Below are 17,824 nucleotides of genomic sequence, written 5' to 3'. Positions count from 1 at the left end.
TTGTCCTGTACCCATGTTGTCCTGTACCCATGTTGTCCTGCACCCATGCTGTCCTGTACCCATGCTGTCCTGTACCCATGTTGTCCTGGACCCATATTGTCCTGGACCCATATTGTCCTGGACCCATGTTGTCCTGGACCCATGTTGTCCTGGACCCATATTGTTCTGGAGCCATATTGTCCTGGAGCCATATTGTCCTGGAGCCATATTGTCCTGGAGCCATATTGTCCTGGAGCCATGTTGTCCTGGACCCATGTTGTCCTGGACCCATGTTATCCTGGACCCATATTGTCCTGGACCCATATTGTCCTGGAGCCATATTGTCCTGGACCCATGTTGTCCTGGACCCATGTTGTCCTGGACCCATGTTGTCCTGGACCCATGTTATCCTGGACCCATATTGTCCTGGAGCCATATTGTCCTGGACCCATATTGTCCTGGACCCATATTGTCCTGGACCCATGATGTCCTGGACCCATGTTGTCCTGGAGCCATATTGTCCTGAAGCCATATTGTCCTGGAGCCATATTGTCCTGGAGCCATATTGTCCTGGACCCATATTTTCCTGGAGCCATATTGTCCTGGACCCATATTTTCCTGGAGCCATATTGTCCTGGACCCATATTGTCCTGGACCCATATTGTCCTGGAGCCATATTGTCCTGGAGTCATATTGTCCTGGAGCCATATTGTCCTGGAGCCAAATTGTCCTGGAGCCATATTGTCCTGGACCCATGTTGTCCTGGACCCATGTTGTCCTGGACCCATATTGTCCTGGACCCATATTGTCCTGGACCCATATTGTCCTGAACCCGTATTGTCCTGGACCCATATTGTCCTGGACCCATATTGTCCTGGACCCATATTGTCCTGGACCCATGTTGTCCTGGACCCATATTGTCCTGGACCCATATTGTCCTGGACCCATATTGTCCTGGATCCATATTGTCCTGGACCCATATTGTCCTGGACCCATGTTGTCCTGGAGCCATATTGTCCTGGAGCCATATTGTCCTGGACCCATGTTGTCCTGGACCCATGTTGTCCTGGACCCATGTTGTCCTGGACCCATATTGTCCTGGACCCATATTGTCCTGGACCCATATTGTCCTGGACCCGTATTGTCCTGGACCCATGTTGTCCTGGACCCATATTGTCCTGGACCCATATTGTCCTGAACCCATATTGTCCTGGACCCATATTGTCCTGGACCCATGTTGTCCTGGACCCATATTGTCCTGGACCCATATTGTCCTGGACCCATATTGTCCTGGACCCATATTGTCCTGGACCCATGTTGTCCTGGACCCATATTGTCCTGGACCCATATTGTCCTGGACCCATATTGTCCTGGACCCATGTTGTCCTGGACCCATATTGTCCTGGACCCATATTGTCCTGGACCCATATTGTCCTGGACCCATGTTGTCCTGGACCCATATTGTCCTGGACCCATATTGTCCTGGACCCATATTGTCCTGGACCCATGTTGTCCTGGACCCATATTGTCCTGGACCCATATTGTCCTGGACCCATGTTGTCCTGGACCCATGTTGTCCTGGATCCATATTGTCCTGGACCCATATTGTCCTGGACCCATATTGTCCTGGACCCATGTTGTCCTGGACCCATGTTCCCATAAATCCTATTCCCGTGCCAGCCTGTGCATATGTTGTCATGTTGCCCTGTATCCTTGTTCTTGGGCCCATGTTTTCTTGTAGCGCAGCTGAATCACAACTAAATGGTCCTGGGTTCGATTCATGAGTAGGTCGTGTTTCATTTCGCCTGATCCCTTGGTTCACCTAGCAGTAAAGGGAACAACTGTATAGCCGACGAAGAGTTTGCCGACGACGCCGAGGAGGGAGATGCCTCAATAGTTGTTGACATCGCTTCTGTCACCATTATTTTTGTAGAGAGTGATGATGTTTGCATCTCTCATGTCTTGTGGCACCGAGCCCTCCCTCCAGCACTGGCACAGTAGTTCATGAAGCTCAGTTTTTAGTGTTCCACGAGCGCACTTGAGAACTTCAGGCAGAATCCCGTCATCTCCTGGGGCCTTCCCTGAGGAAAGTGAATCCGCCGCTTTCTCATCTTCTTCCACAGTCGGTTCAAGATCAAGTTCTTTCATGATGGGCAGGCACTCGATTACATCCAAAGCCTCTACACTGACCAAGTTCTCTCTGGAGTAGAGTTCGGAGTTGTGTTTCACCCAGCGATTCATCTGTTGATCACGGTCTTTAATGATCTCTCCAGTGGCTGACTTTAGAGGAGCCGTCCTGTTTTGTGTAGACCCTGTTGCCTGTTTGGTCCCTTCGTACATGCCTCTTATGTTGCCGACAGTGGCTGCAGTTTGGATGCGGTATTCCAGGAACTTCCCCAGTATTTAGAGAGTAATCACTGGTGATAATGTTAAGTAAGTGTGGTGTCCTTTACTGAAAATGCTCACAAGGCACCTTCACGTGTTCACTGTAAACAAAAAACTTTCTGTCCCTGGACGCTGCTCAGAATTCTTCATCTCTTAGCAGGCCCCTCTCACCTTCCTAGGGAGGGTGGCCTTCAATGTATATTGATTATTTTTACTGTCTTGACATATTATTAAGATGAAATGTGATTATAATATAATTAGATATAGGATTTAAAGATTATAAGTAGTACCTAATAGTACCACTGATTCTTATTAACAATTTGATTTAATCCTCACTGGAAATCGATTGATGTTCCAATTGTTTTTTTTTAATTAAGATATTCTTCTTGAAGCCTCTAGATTCTTGATAAATCATTCATAATGTCACGTAGGCACATGTGGACCCAAATGGCACATGGGATCATGGTGCCATTGTCATGTAGGATCCAGTTGATGTAGGATATAATGAATCTGAAGTGATTCTCACATGCCTCTGATATGATTTTGATATGTTGAAATAATACATTTCTTAGATAATAATGTTGATAACATGGGTCAAATGTCCCACACCGACCTCCGTCATGTTGACAGATCTTCAGGATGACCATGTTCCTGCGCCTGGTGATTCTGATGATGCAGTTGATGGCCTACATGTTTATAATGTGGGCCCTGAGGACCTTCTACGGCTCCTGCTTCCCCGTCCTTCTCATCACGCTGGTGCCCCTGGCCGAGGTCACCCTCCGCTTCTACCTGCTGTGCTTGGTCGGCGAGCGGCTCCAGTGTGCGGTGAGACCGAACGTTTCACGTGTTTGTAATGGTGATATGGTAGCCGTGTATGGGTTGTAGTGGTAGTGGTAGTAGTAGCAGTAGTGGTAGTGGTAGTAGTTGCAGTAGTAGTTGCAGTAGTAGTAGCAGTAGTGATAGTGGTAGTAGTTGCAGTAGTAGCAGTAGTGATAGTGGTAGTTGTTGCAGTAGTGGCAGAAGTGGTAGTAGTAGTAGTTGCAGTAGTAGCAGTAGTAATAGTGGCAATAGTTACAGTACTAGTAGTTGTAGTAGGAGTAGTGGTAGTAATAGTAGTAGTAGTATTTGGGGTTGATGAGTTAGTAGCCAAGTAACATAATGACACAAACAATTATAATGGTATAATTGTTAAGGTGATCAATTCATATATGTTTCGCATTACATTATATCAAGTAATTCTGAGGTAGAATGTGAACAAATACGACTTTTAATCATCTGTGATAAATAAAATAACATTATTTTGAGTGTACTCGATTGACTCTGTCCTAGATTATTCCTTTCAACATTAAATCCACAAAAAAAAAAAAATCACAACTGAATCGTACCTTAAAATCTTTAACATATGCATAATTTCCTGCCAAACCCGTTTTACATTTCTCTTTCAACAAGTTAAATATATATTTTTAGATTTGTGATCTGATATTAATATTAGTTAATCAGTTTAATCTACTAATGTACTGAGAAGAAGATCAAATTAAAATTAATAAAAAAAATCTTGCCTGTATTTGACAATTTAATGATGCAATTTAATGATACAGTAGAGTTACATATCACCGGTATTGCATTACAGCTGGGTGTCATTATTATTTTAAAGAATATATCAGAGGTTTTATAAAGCTTTCAAGAAAGTATTTATTATAGAAGTTATTTATCAACTGCAGCAAAACAGTAACCATGTTTCCAGCTACACATATAAAACAAAAGTCATGTTCTCAGTTACATAGAGACAACAAAAGTCATGTTCTCAGTTACATAGAGACAACAAAAGTCAAGTTCTCAGTTAAATATTGACAAAAATAGCCATGCCTAGAACTACTAATTAACAACAATAGCCAGGTCTCTAATTACACCTCCTGTTCACAGGACGAAGAACTAGTACGGGTAGTCAGAGAGGCTGCCTGTAGGACCTCTTCAGACTATCCTTGTCAGCAGACTCTCAATATCCTCTGCACTCGTCTTGAGGCTAGGCCTACAAGAGTCGAGATCTGGGGCATGGATAGGTGAGTGAGTAAATCCTCTGAATGATAAGCGAGTGTGTGTATGGAGGTTCTTTTTGGAGAAATGAGTGGTTTAGCGGGTGTTGTCAAAGATGAATTTTGGCGTGGTCTCTGATTTCACGTAAAACATGTTTCTCACCATTCCATTATGACCTCACCCTTCAAATATGACCTCACCCTTCAAATATGACCTCACCGTTCAAATATGACCTCACACTCCAACAGGAATTAGGCCCCTCAATCTGATATCCTCCACAGCCTGAGCTGCTCGACGTACGTATCTCTGATCGGTCTGGTGCTGTCGTACCTTCTGGTACTGATCCAGTTCTGTCCCAAGGAGGACCTCGACTGTGTGGGGACAGGAGATGATCTTTACTTTGATCGATTCAACTCGTGCTTTGAGGACAAAAGCGATGATGCGGGACCCCTCAGCATGATTCTGGAGATTAATGACTCCACGGTGAACCCCATTGTGTGAAGGTTGAACTCCTTGTAAACAACTTTACACTTGAAATTCTCTCCTCCCATTCTCTCCAAATCCAAACACGATTTTTATACTTGTGTTTTCAGGCCCTTGGGAATCAGTAACTTCTCTACTATTGAACCTGCGTGTTTGGAAAAGTAAAGTCTTGACAACACAAATAGGGATATCCAGGTCCAATTCGAATTAATCCTTGTTGCACGTTAATTAATTAATTTAATGTGTGGTTGCACCCAGAATGCACGTTTCTCAACATAACGTTCTAAACTCTATGGACTATACGCATAACATTTCACAACCGCCAACTCCGTAGAATGCATAACGACTGACCCCACTTGAAGTGGAGCATGAGGGCCGATCCTGGCCCACCTATGACACACCACTTACACCTACCAGTCACCCTGGAAAGTTCAATGAGCTTCCAGCCTTCTGGTTTCCAGCACTGGACACTCAAACGTACAAAAACATTCTCCTATATATAGATACTGAGTACGCCATATAACAGTTGGGCTTGCAAATGAATGCCTTCATATCGAAGTACAACTACAAATAAGAGCATGTAACTGAACAACATAAGACCTCAAAGGCATTCTGAATCTATTACAAACAAATAAATGAAACTACAAAACAACTAGAATATCACATATGAAGCTAAAAGATAAAGCTAATGCAACAAATACAGCTATATAGCAGCCAAGTGCAGATGAAGATTAAAAACAGCCAAAGAAATATGCAGCTCTTCAACAACTAATCACAAACAGTTTCAGCTACCATATACCAAACACAGATAGATACAGCTTCTTAACCAACGCAACACGTCTGCTGAACTCAGCAGATGAACACAGAAGCTAAACACAGCTTAACAAGAGACCAAACACACACAGATGCAGCTAAGAAATAATGACACATAGAAAGATGCATCTACCAAATAACAAACACAAACAGGTGCTGGTATGAAATAACCAAACACATTTTGTGTGTGTGTGTGTGTGTGTGTGTGTGTGTGTGTGTGTGTGTGTGTGTGTGTGTGTGTGTGTGTGTGTGTGTGTGTGTGTGTGTGTGTGTGTGTGTGTGTACTCACCTAGTTGTGTTTGCGGGGGTTGAGCTCTGGCTCTTTGGCCAGTGTGTGTGTTTGTGTGTGTGTGTCTGGCTCTTGCAAGGTAGTCTGCACAGGCGTTTGAAGAGTACATAAGACTACGTTAATACGCAATACTTGCATATTAGATAAAGCCCAAGATGTACGAGGATGAGAATTATTGAATCTCTGAACATCGAATTAAAACAACTTTTAACAACAAATTGTTTACAAAATTACAACAACATAAACATGCAAGTAACCTATTTATTCACTCTGCTCACCACGAGAGTCAGAACAGGACCGGAACGCGAAAATTGCCAAAGACGACGTCACTGCCCAATTACCCAATCACCTATTATACATGTTTACTATGTATGCCTTATTTATTGACCCATCACCTCACTGTACCTTTACTCTTTTTCTTGTCTTTTTACTCCTCACTTGAGAATGAACCATGCAGGTTCGAAACGTTGAGTAAATTATATGTATGTATAATACATTATACAGTTTTTTTTAATAAACCTTAAACAAACAGAGCATTTGGAAAATTTGTCTTTCAATTAAATCAAGATGCAAGAGCACTAGTCTATCTTGAGGTTATCTTGAGATGATTTCGGGGCTTTTAGTGTCCCCGCGGCCCGGTCCTCGATCAGGCCTCCACCTCCAGGAAGCAGCCCGTGACAGCTGACTAACACCCAGGTACCTATTTTACTGCTAGGTAACAGGGGCATTCAGGGTGAAAGAAACTTTGCCCATTTGTTTCTGCCTCGTGCGGGAATCGAACCCGCGCCACAGAATTACGAGTCCTGCGCGCTATCCACCAGGCTACGAGGCCCCATAGTCAGTTGGATAGAAGACCTAAACAAGAAAATAAACACGGAATATGCAATCATAAATATATTTGGTCACTCCTTACTCGAGAATGAACCTTGCCTTGTTCGAAAAGTGCGGTAAAATATATATATAGGAGTACCACCTCTGGTGCAGTTGTAAGGACCCCATAGCCTTGGAGAAGAGAATAAAGAGTACTCAGAGAAAAAGTTGCCGTTTGACTCTAAATATGTATAATAAGTATCTATATCTTCCCAGTCACATGCTATTATTGTTATAAACAGCCTGCTTGTAGTTCTGTGCTCAATTTTTATTTAAATAAATGTAAACAAAGCTGATGAATGTTGAGAGAAGAAGTAGAAGTTCGTATGTACTTACGAACTGCTTGATGAATATAGGTCTAGATTCCCAAGATATATATATATATATATATATATATATATATATATATATATATATATATATATATATATATATATATATATACAACCCTATGCCAGGTCTTGGGAATCTAGACCTATATTCATCAAGAGGTATTCATCTTGAGGTTATCTTGAGATGATTTCGGGGCTTTTTAGTGTCCCCGCGGCCCGGTCCTCGACCAGGCCTCCACCCCCAGGAAGCAGCCCGTGACAGCTGACTAACACCCAGGTACCTATTTTACTGCTAGGTAACAGGGGCATAGGGTGAAAGAAACTCTGCCCATTGTTTCTCGCCGGCGCCTGGGATCGAACCCAGGACCACAGGATCACAAGTCCAGCGTGCTGTCCGCTCGGCCGACCGGCTCCCTGGTCGGATGTTTTCGAGATCCGGGATGTTTTCATGTATATAAATATAAGAATAAAAGATATAAAAACTTAATAGAGGTATACATATACCTGTATTACGTTAGCTTATGGATGATTAGTTACAGAAAATTTTAAATTAGTTTTAGTTTAGTAAGCTTAGAGAGAAAATAGGATGACTCTTCAATAATCCACACTTTTCTATATTAATTCTAGTTAATAAATACACATTTAAAAACCACTGTAAATGATCCAATGGGTAACTTTCGATAACTGAACTCCAATAACCTATCGCGCAAACTGGATTAGAAATGTTCAGAAAATATGACACATGCTATTGACATACAGTAAATAAAATCATCACAGCTTGAACATGAGGATGTTGGCTAAATAGCCAGAAAGATAGCCAAGATGCTGTGATATGCAAATTGGCGAGGATTACGTATGAACGTAATGAACAAGTGAAACTAATATAAGAGAGTCTAGTACCAGAGGCCAACTCCCTGCACGGGTTCATGAACAAGACAGAGAACAAAAGATTCCGGAATTATTGCGTCAGGAGACTCATAGCTGAACGCTACTAGGGAAGCACAGCCAGGTGGGTAGGCATCAGGATCTGGGTTAAGACTGGTCACGACACAGTGTAAGCGCCATGGGGTCACATCCCACTGGGGTCACATCCCACTGGGGTCACATCCCACTGGGGTCACATCACACTGGGGTCACACCCCGCTGAGGTCACATCCCACTGGTGTCACAGGCCACTGGGGTCACATCCCACTGGTGTCACATCCCACTGGTGTCACATCCCACTGGGGTCACATCCCACTGGTGTCACATCACACTGGGGTCACATGCCACTGGGGTCACATCCCACTGGTTTCACATCCCACTGGGGTCACATCCCACTGGGGTCACATCCCACTGGGGTCACATCCCACTGGGGTCACATCACACTACTCAAACATTAAATGTAATAAACCTTCTATTCTTTCCATTCGAAATTTATTGAAAATGTTTAATTTCGACAATTCTCAGCAACACCTGAGATATTTTCGAAATCTTTAAACATAAACACATGAGTAGCTGTGAGACTGAGATGCTGAGAGTAGAGACTGAGACACAGAGAGTAGTGACTGAGACACAGAGAGTAGAGACTGAGACACTAAGAGAAGAGACTGAGATACAGAGAGTAGAGACTGAGACACTAAGAGAAGAGACTGAGATACAGAGAGTAGAGACTGAGACACAGAGTAGATACCGTGAGATATTAAACTGATAACGGCATTTGTTTTCAGTATCAGATCATCACAAAGGAAATTCTCCCTCCCCCCCCCACCCCCACCCCCACCCCCCCCCCCACCCCCAGACGAGAAAAAGTCACAAGGTTGTGTTAAGAATTTAGTAATACAATGAAAAACCACTTTGGCGCCAGGTATTGTCTGGAGGAAATCATTATTATATTGACCACCGGGGATGGTGTTGAGAGCCACTATTAGGCAACTTTACGTCTGCAACTTTCCCTCTCTCCGTTATAAGTATCATGCAACAAATGCTCTGGCGTAGTATTAGGCGGGATGTTTCAACGTGCAAGAGAGAGAGAGAGAGAGAGAGAGAGAGAGAGAGAGAGAGAGAGAGAGAGAGAGAGAGAGAGAGAGAGAGAGAGAGAGAGAGAGACAGAGAGACAGAGAGAGAGAGAGAGAGAGAGAGAGAGACAGAGAGAGACAGAGAGAGAGAGAGATGTATAGAGCTACACCTCTACACCTGATGTTGGTGTAGAGATATGTATAGAGCTGCAAATGTGTATTGAGGTACTCTCCTACACAACTAGATTCCCGACTCTCGTGCTCACTTGCAACATCACCACCAACCACCATCCGTGCTCACCTACAACACCACCACCACCAACCACCATCCGTGCTCACCTACAACACCACCACCACCAACCACCATCCGTGCTCACCTACAACACCACCACCACCAACCACCATCCGTGCTCACTTGCAACACCACCACCACCAACCACCATCCGTGCTCACCTACAACACCACCACCACCAACCACCATCCGTGCTCACTTGCAACACCACCACCACCAACCACCATCCGTGCTCACCTACAACACCACCACCACCAACCACCATCCGTGCTCACGTGCAACACCACCACCACCATCCGTGCTCACCTACAACACCACCACCACCAACCACCATCCGTGCTCACCTACAACATCCCCACCAACCACCATCCGTGCTCACCTACAACAAAACCACCACCAACCACCATCCGTGCTCACCTACAACACCACCACCACCAACCACCATCCGTGCTCACCTACAACATCCCCACCAACCACCATCCGTGCTCACCTACAACATCCCCACCAACCACCATCCGTGCTCACCTACAACACCACCACCACCAACCACCATCCGTGCTCACCTACAACACCACCACCACCAACCACCATCCGTGCTCACCTACAACACCACCACCACCAACCACTATCCGTGCTCACCTACAACACCACCACCAACCACCATCCGTGCTCACCTACAACACCACCACCAACCACCATCCGTGCTCACCTACAACACCACCACCACCAACCACCATCCGTGCTCACCTACAACACCACCACCACCAACCACCATCCGTGCTCACCTACAACACCACCACCACCAACCACCATCCGTGCTCACCTACAACACCACCACCACCAACCACCATCCGTGCTCACCTACAACACCACCACCACCAACCACCATCCGTGCTCACCTACAACACCACCACCACCAACCACCATCCATGCTCACCTACAACACCACCACCACCAACCACCATCCGTGCTCACCTACAACACCACCACCACCAACCACCATCCATGCTCACCTACAACACCACCACCACCAACCACCATCCGTGCTCACCTACAACACCACCACCACCAACCACCATCCATGCTCACCTACAACACCACCACCACCAACCACCATCCGTGCTCACCTACAACACCACCACCACCAACCACCATCCATGCTCACCTACAACACCACCACCACCAACCACCATCCATGCTCACCTACAACACCACCACCACCAACCACCATCCGTGCTCACCTACAACACCACCACCACCAACCACCAACCACCATCCATGCTCACCTACAACACCACCACCACCAACCACCATCCATGCTCACCTACAACACCACCACCACCAACCACCATCCGTGCTCACCTACAACACCACCACCACCAACCACCATCCATGCTCACCTACAACACCACCACCACCAACCACCATCCATGCTCACCTACAACACCACCACCACCAACCACCATCCATGCTCACCTACAACACCACCACCACCAACCACCATCCGTGCTCACCTACAACACCACCACCACCAACCACCATCCATGCTCACCTACAACACCACCACCACCAACCACCATCCGTGCTCACCTACAACACCACCACCACCAACCACCATCCATGCTCACCTACAACACCACCACCACCAACCACCATCCGTGCTCACCTACAACACCACCACCACCAACCACCATCCGTGCTCACCTACAACACCACCACCACCAACCACCATCCGTGCTCACCTACAACACCACCACCACCAACCACCATCCGTGCTCACCTACAACACCACCACCACCAACCACCATCCGTGCTCACGTGCAACACCACCACCACCAACCACCATCCGTGCTCACCTACAACACCACCACCACCAACCACCAACCACCATCCGTGCTCACCTACAACACCACCACCAACCACCATCCGTGCTCACCTACAACACCACCACCACCAACCACCATCCGTGCTCACCTACAACATCCCCACCAACCACCATCCGTGCTCACGTGCAACACCACCAGTCGTGCTCACTCGTGCACGTGCTGCCGTTCACGCAACACCGTCGTCCCGGGCCTCACTGACCATTGTCTCTCCTCCAGATGAAAGTATTATTGAAGCCATAATTTTTGTTTTGGATTTTTCAAAACAAGGATTTTTTTTATCCACCAGAAATTGAGGTATAATTTTGGAGGCCGTTTAATTCAGTATTTGTTTTGTGTTTGTTAATTTCCCATAAACCAAAGTCCGCTAGTTTACACCTAAACTGTTACGCTCGTCATTAATGAGAACTATTTTGTTGATTTCATTATTGTCCCTTATGGGATAAAAAAACCCTAACGCCTTATATTTGTGAAATTTATGTAAGGAATTTACAACAAGTCTTTCGCACTCTCCAGAGTGCTTTGTCAAGGTCTGAGTGTGTGATTAGGACAAGATCTCAACGTCTAATCTTCATTAGACATCTCAACGTCTAATCTTGATTAGACGTTGAGATGTAAGTCTAGTGGTAACCACACACTCAGACCTTGACAAAGCACTCAAGAGAGTGCGAACGACTTTCTGTAAATTCCTGACACGAATTTCACAAATACACAAGTGTGGGAGTTTATCCAATGTTACTATGTCTGTAAGAAAACATTACCATTACTAATGTCCCTTATAATGACATATATGAGACATGACACATAACTCCAGAGCTTCCGGGTGTTGCTATTTGACACAAACCCTTCCAGGTGACACCGGGTGGTGGTGTAGCCCACTTCTCGGTGTGTATATACACTTAGAGCTGAATATAGTCCTGGACTATGTTGAGAATATCAATTGCACATACCTTACCATGAGGTCTTAGAGGCCTTGCACAGATGCCTTTAATGTTGTGATACATAATGTTGCACGTGTTACAAATCACCTCCAGAGCTGTCGGGCGTTGGTATATGTGTCCTGTCACGTTGGAATTATAAATACAGATGTGTCCGGCTGTGTGGCTCATGGTAGTTGGAAGAAACTCGAAGGAAGGCTTTAAATGTTTAAGAGAAAAGGGTGAAAATTAAGCTATTGAAGAAGAATGTTATGAAGGAGAGTAGAATTAGCGTGTAAATAAAGAAAAAAATGATGAAATTAAGGAGAATGGGCGGAGATGAAAAGGGAAAGTAGAGATGAATGTGTGAGAAGAGAAAAAGAGGAGAATAGTACAAAAATAGAGCAGGAGAATAATAATATGATGGTGTAAGATGTCAAGACATAGTTTTAGACACCTGAGAGAGTGACCACTTGTTCATCAATGTTTATTTGCCCGATTATGATCATAATGCAGACACATTATTACACACATCATTACAGAAAGCCACAATAACCTGGCTGAACACACATGTAACCCAACTAACATATATTAAACGGATGGAACTTGACGACGTTTCAGACCGTACCAGAATAAGTATCCAGAGTGTACTCAAACGTCGTGGCATTCCTTTCACAGTCATATGTGTAGGTTTGGTCACATGTACGATGCAGGAAGTAAGCCACAGCAATATTGTTGAACGTTAGACACTCGGCCAACTAATGTGAAAATAAAAGAATTTACAACGTTTCGATCCATGATTTTCCAACCACTTGAGCTGGACGGTAGAGCGACGGTCTCGTTTCATGCAGGTCGGCGTTCAATCCCCCGACCTTCCAAGTGGTTGGGCACCACTCCTCCCCCCACCCTTCCCATCCCAAATCCTTATCCTGATCCCTTCCCAGCGCTATATAGTCGTAATGGCTTGGCACTTTCCCGTGATAGTTCCCTTCCCTATGGCCCATGATGGATTATCACACGTTTCGATCCGTCACAGGCGGATCGAAACGTCTTCAATGAGTTTATTTTATGATTTGTGGATTAAGTGTCTACTGTGTTGGTCACCTTATTAAAAACAATATGTTGTTTGTGTGGCTCCCATGATTGAAATGTTTGATCAGTTAGGATAAAGCCTAAATGTATGTTAAACTGTTTGTAATTTATCCTAAACTGTATACGTATGTTTCTAAATATTGGGTTAACTTATGCATGTTGGTAGCTTTGTAAACTATGCATTTCCTGTAACAACTAACAACCGTATCATGTATACTATGCCTTTTGCATAGCCTAAAAGAGCTAGCATTGAATATATCACTGACAAGAGAATAGGTGAATGTGTTTTTCACTTCTCAGCTGGACCAACAACAGCTGCATCATGGTTTCTCACTCAGCAGGTGCTGAAGCTGAGGTGATCGAGCTGAGAGCGACGCAGCTGATTCCAGTCAAGGATACTGCTGAGGTTGTTGATGCTGATTTACTGAGGCTATTCCCTCTTCTCTATCAGTTCAGACCTGTCTCCCTCCGTCCCTTTTATTTGTTAAATCTTCCGTACCTACCTTCACTCAATATCCTTCGCTTTACCATTACTTCTCCTTCTCTCTCTCTCTCTCTCTCTCTCTCTCTCTCTCTCTCTCTCTCTCTCTCTCTCTCTCTCTCTCTCTCTCTCTCTCTCTCTTTCTCTCTCTCTCTCTCTCTCTCTCTCTCTCTCTCTCTCTCTCTCTCTCTCTCTCTCTCTCTCTCTCTCTCTCTCTCTCTCTCTCTCTCTCTCTCTCTCTTTCTCTCTCTCTCTCTCTCTCTCTCTCTCTCTCTCTCTCTCTCTCTCTCTGTGTCTCTCTCCATCCTCCTCTCCCTGAATGAAAATTCCCCCCTGCAGGTCCCAAAGTGTTATCCCTGGCTTAGGAACTTTCCCCTCATTTCCATACCTTTCCCCCTCTCTACTTCCCTCTCTCTCTGACTCACCCCCTCCCACTAACTCCCTCCCTACATCCCCCCTCCCCCCCCCTCCACCTCCCCCCCTCCCCCCCTAACGAGGTCAGAGCCACCAACCACGCCCTTAGTACTAAGAATGTAAATTACTTAGCATGGAGCACAGAAAATATACGATAACCCATTATTAAACTCTAATGATTATAATAAAACTATAATGCTAATAAAATAAATAATAATTATACTGTAATAAAATAGTCAGAAGGAAGATAGAGGATAGAAGAATGTATAGAGAAATGTTTCCTAGAAGAATATATAACTCGTGTGAAGCCGGTCACGTGACCAGTGTCTATCAAGGCTGTGATTCGCTGATAACAATTTGTGATTGATTGGGGTGTGATTGTGATTGATTGGTGGTAAGATTTTTATTTAGGCCATGTTTACTTGGCCTGTGTCATCTTTTATCATCAAACCTCAAAGGTATTGTCTCTTTCTGTCAGTCAGTCTGTCTCTCTCTGTCTCTGTCTCTCTGTCTACCCTGTCTATCGTAATTACCCAATCTATCGTAATCTATCGTTCCTCCCACGCGTCCCATGCCCGCTGTGTCTGTGACCTACATATCGTGTTTCTTCTCACTTGCTTTCATCTTCCACCTTCATCAAGGTCACTTTCCTCATTTTCAATGTGTTCTACTTTTTTTCGGCGTTTCTTTCCTATATTTGTCTTTCAGTAATTTTCTTTCATTCGTGCAATTTTCGAGTTAGTGAGGCCTATAAGTTTTGATAAATGAATGACGTGGGTAAAAATCTGGTTTGGAAATACGGTGGTTGATCTGTGGAATAAATTACCGGAGTAACACAATAGGAGTAGGATCACCTGATTGTTTCAAGCGCAGGTTAGACGTATTTATGAATGGCTTTTGGGTGGATGTAAATAACCAGTTTCCTTAATTATTGTGTTAGGTTGTTCTTATGCATTATATTTAATGGTGATCTCTTGTTCTCTCTATCTCCTCGTCCTCTCTATCTCCGCTGTTGTGTATGTTAATGGCGGCCAGACATCTGTACTCGAGTGGAATTGATTACACAATATGTGGCACGGGGTCGAGGGATGGGACTCACGGGACCGTTTACCACCTTGTCTCACATCAGTATTAATGATCATGTCAATCTATTTCCCTTTTGTTTTTTCTTCCTATTCCATTCGTGATTACTACAGATTTGTGTCTTGCTGTTTGGCGTTATTCTGCTATCACCTGCTCACGATTGATTCACCTGTTCACGATTGATTAAAGGAATCGATTGATTCTCACTTTGAAAAGCCTCCAGCCACTGTACTATAGCTTGTCTTCTTCCACTAATTAATGTGTGACTGCGTGTATCACGTAAAAATTAACACGTGATGAATAATGTGAAAATATTTAAGACCACGAAGGAAACAATGGAACCAGAGTTGACTTGAGCGCTTTCGTGTCAATCAACACATTACTATCATATGTTTCATGTAAGTGTTTCGTGAATGTTGGTCATGGATTCTGGTTCGGAGATCCTGTTATCTGGCAAGTTATCATCCTGGTTCGTAATCCCGTATCCTGGTCCGTAGTTCTGGATTCTGGTTTGAATAGTCCTGAAACCTGGTTCGTAATCCTGGAATCCAGCTTGGAATCCTTCTCCAATAATTGAAGTCCTTTGCTAACAAAAAAAATTGTATTTATCCTTTATCAAAGCATTTTTTATTTTTTAATCTAGATATGTATATATATATATATATATATATATATATATATATATATATATATATATATATATATATATATATATATATATATATATATAGGGGTACCACCACTGGTTTAATTAAAGGGACCCACATCCTCGAAGAAGAAAATAAATAGTGTTCAGAGAAGACCTTGTGGATTCTCACTGAATACTTTAATCTTTTCCTCTCCTACCACCCCTATTATTTTTTTATATATTTTTTTTTATTTGATTTTATTGCAATGCTACAGTTTACAGAAAACACACACTTATATAACAATATACCAATCAGTGTTCGAAGACCTCGTCCAGCTCCTCGGGGGTCGGGTGCGTACCCAAGATACAGCACGCATTTCCCCTCTGAACAGCGACACTGAGGCGCTGAAACATAAAACTGGCCGCTCTTGGGTCTCTAGTCTTCCCAATGAGTTCCTCGCCCAGCTCCTTCAGGAACTTAAGTGAACATTTACCCCAGGCGCCCAGAGTCTCAGAGCCTATTGGCACGAACCTGTAACAACGTTCTAGGTCCCTGTACTTGTTAGTTTTCTGGGTCTCCTGAAGGTGGCCGCCCCGCCTCCCTCAGCTGCGCTGTAAGGCAGATAGGTATCAGCCAATGTGGATGCACACGTGTAGTCCCACACGACCTGTTTACCTTCCCTCCACGGCTGCAGGGTGACTCCATCTGGGCGTTTTTGGTTGTTGTCAGGCCTGCACAACTGAGGTTCCCTTTGTGCTGGGCATCCAGCTGAAGCCAAACTTCTCTTGATGATGTCATTGACTGCTTCATGTCTGGCAATCTTTCCCTGTGTCTTATATATATATATATATATATATATATATATATATATATATATATATATATATATATATATATATATATATATATATATATATAATGTTTTTTTCCACTTTTGGAAACTCTAAATTTGCATATGTATTAAAAAAAACATGGGATTTCTTATGAGGGTGTCTATTAAGCTTTGATTTTTACAGAGGCACCTTCCTGAAACCTAGTTCGAAGTCCTGGAGCCTGTATCGTAGTTCAGGATACTGTATCGTAGTCCTAGAGCCTGGATCGCAGGTGTATGACTATTACGGTGTATTTTTCTTCTGCAGATGAAGGGATTCAATTCACAATAATTATATATCTTCTATGCTCATAAATCTATGTCATTGCAAATAGAACTACAGTTTCGTGCACATTTTCTGTAATCTTTCGGGGTTAATGGCGTGATATTCGCTAGTTTCATATGACTTCCTCTAGGATAATGTAGGATAATGTTTCCTGTAGTGACTCCAGTGTTTAACACTATTCTGCTCTTAAACTCCATTGTTATTTTTGTTCTGAAAGTTCATACGTGTAATTCAGAAATTATAATTTTTTTATTAGCATTGATAATTATTATTCATTTCGTTTTTATTAAATAGAATATATGGTTCTTTTTGGGTTTGTTTACGGTTTTGTTGTTCACCAGCCTGTGTGATATGACTGACTCAGTGTCATAGATGACATGAGTGGCACTCCCTCACACAGCAGGTCAAGGTGTGACATGAGTAACACTGCCTCACACAGCAGGTCAAGGTGTGACATGAGTAACACTGCCTCACACAGCAGGTCAAGGTGTGACATGAGTAACACTGCCTCACACAGCAGGTCAAGGTGTGACATGAGTAACACTGCCTCACACAGCAGGTCAAGGTGTGACATGAGTAACACTGCCTCACACAGCAGGTCAAGGTGTGACATGAGTAACACTGCCTCACACGGCAGGTCAAGGTGTGACATGAGTAACACTGCCTCACACAGCAGGTCAAGGCCTCACATGAG

At 44.0% G+C, this 17,824-nt stretch overlaps 1 protein-coding gene across 1 annotated transcript; it reads right to left on the bottom strand.

The window, feature by feature from the left end:
* Positions 1-272: 272 nt before the first annotated feature.
* On the bottom strand, positions 273-1,631 carry LOC138366113 (filaggrin-2-like). Its single transcript, XM_069326850.1, has one exon. It carries the CDS (start codon positions 1,629-1,631, stop codon positions 273-275), a length of 1,359 nt encoding a protein of 452 aa, XP_069182951.1.
* Positions 1,632-17,824: the final 16,193 nt, after the last annotated feature.

This window comes from Procambarus clarkii, chromosome 18 (genome assembly GCF_040958095.1).
Source record: "Procambarus clarkii isolate CNS0578487 chromosome 18, FALCON_Pclarkii_2.0, whole genome shotgun sequence".
Taxonomy (NCBI): Eukaryota; Metazoa; Arthropoda; class Malacostraca; order Decapoda; family Cambaridae; genus Procambarus; species Procambarus clarkii.
The sequence above is the reverse complement of the archived record's forward strand: the minus strand, read 5'-3'. Positions and strand labels throughout refer to the sequence as shown.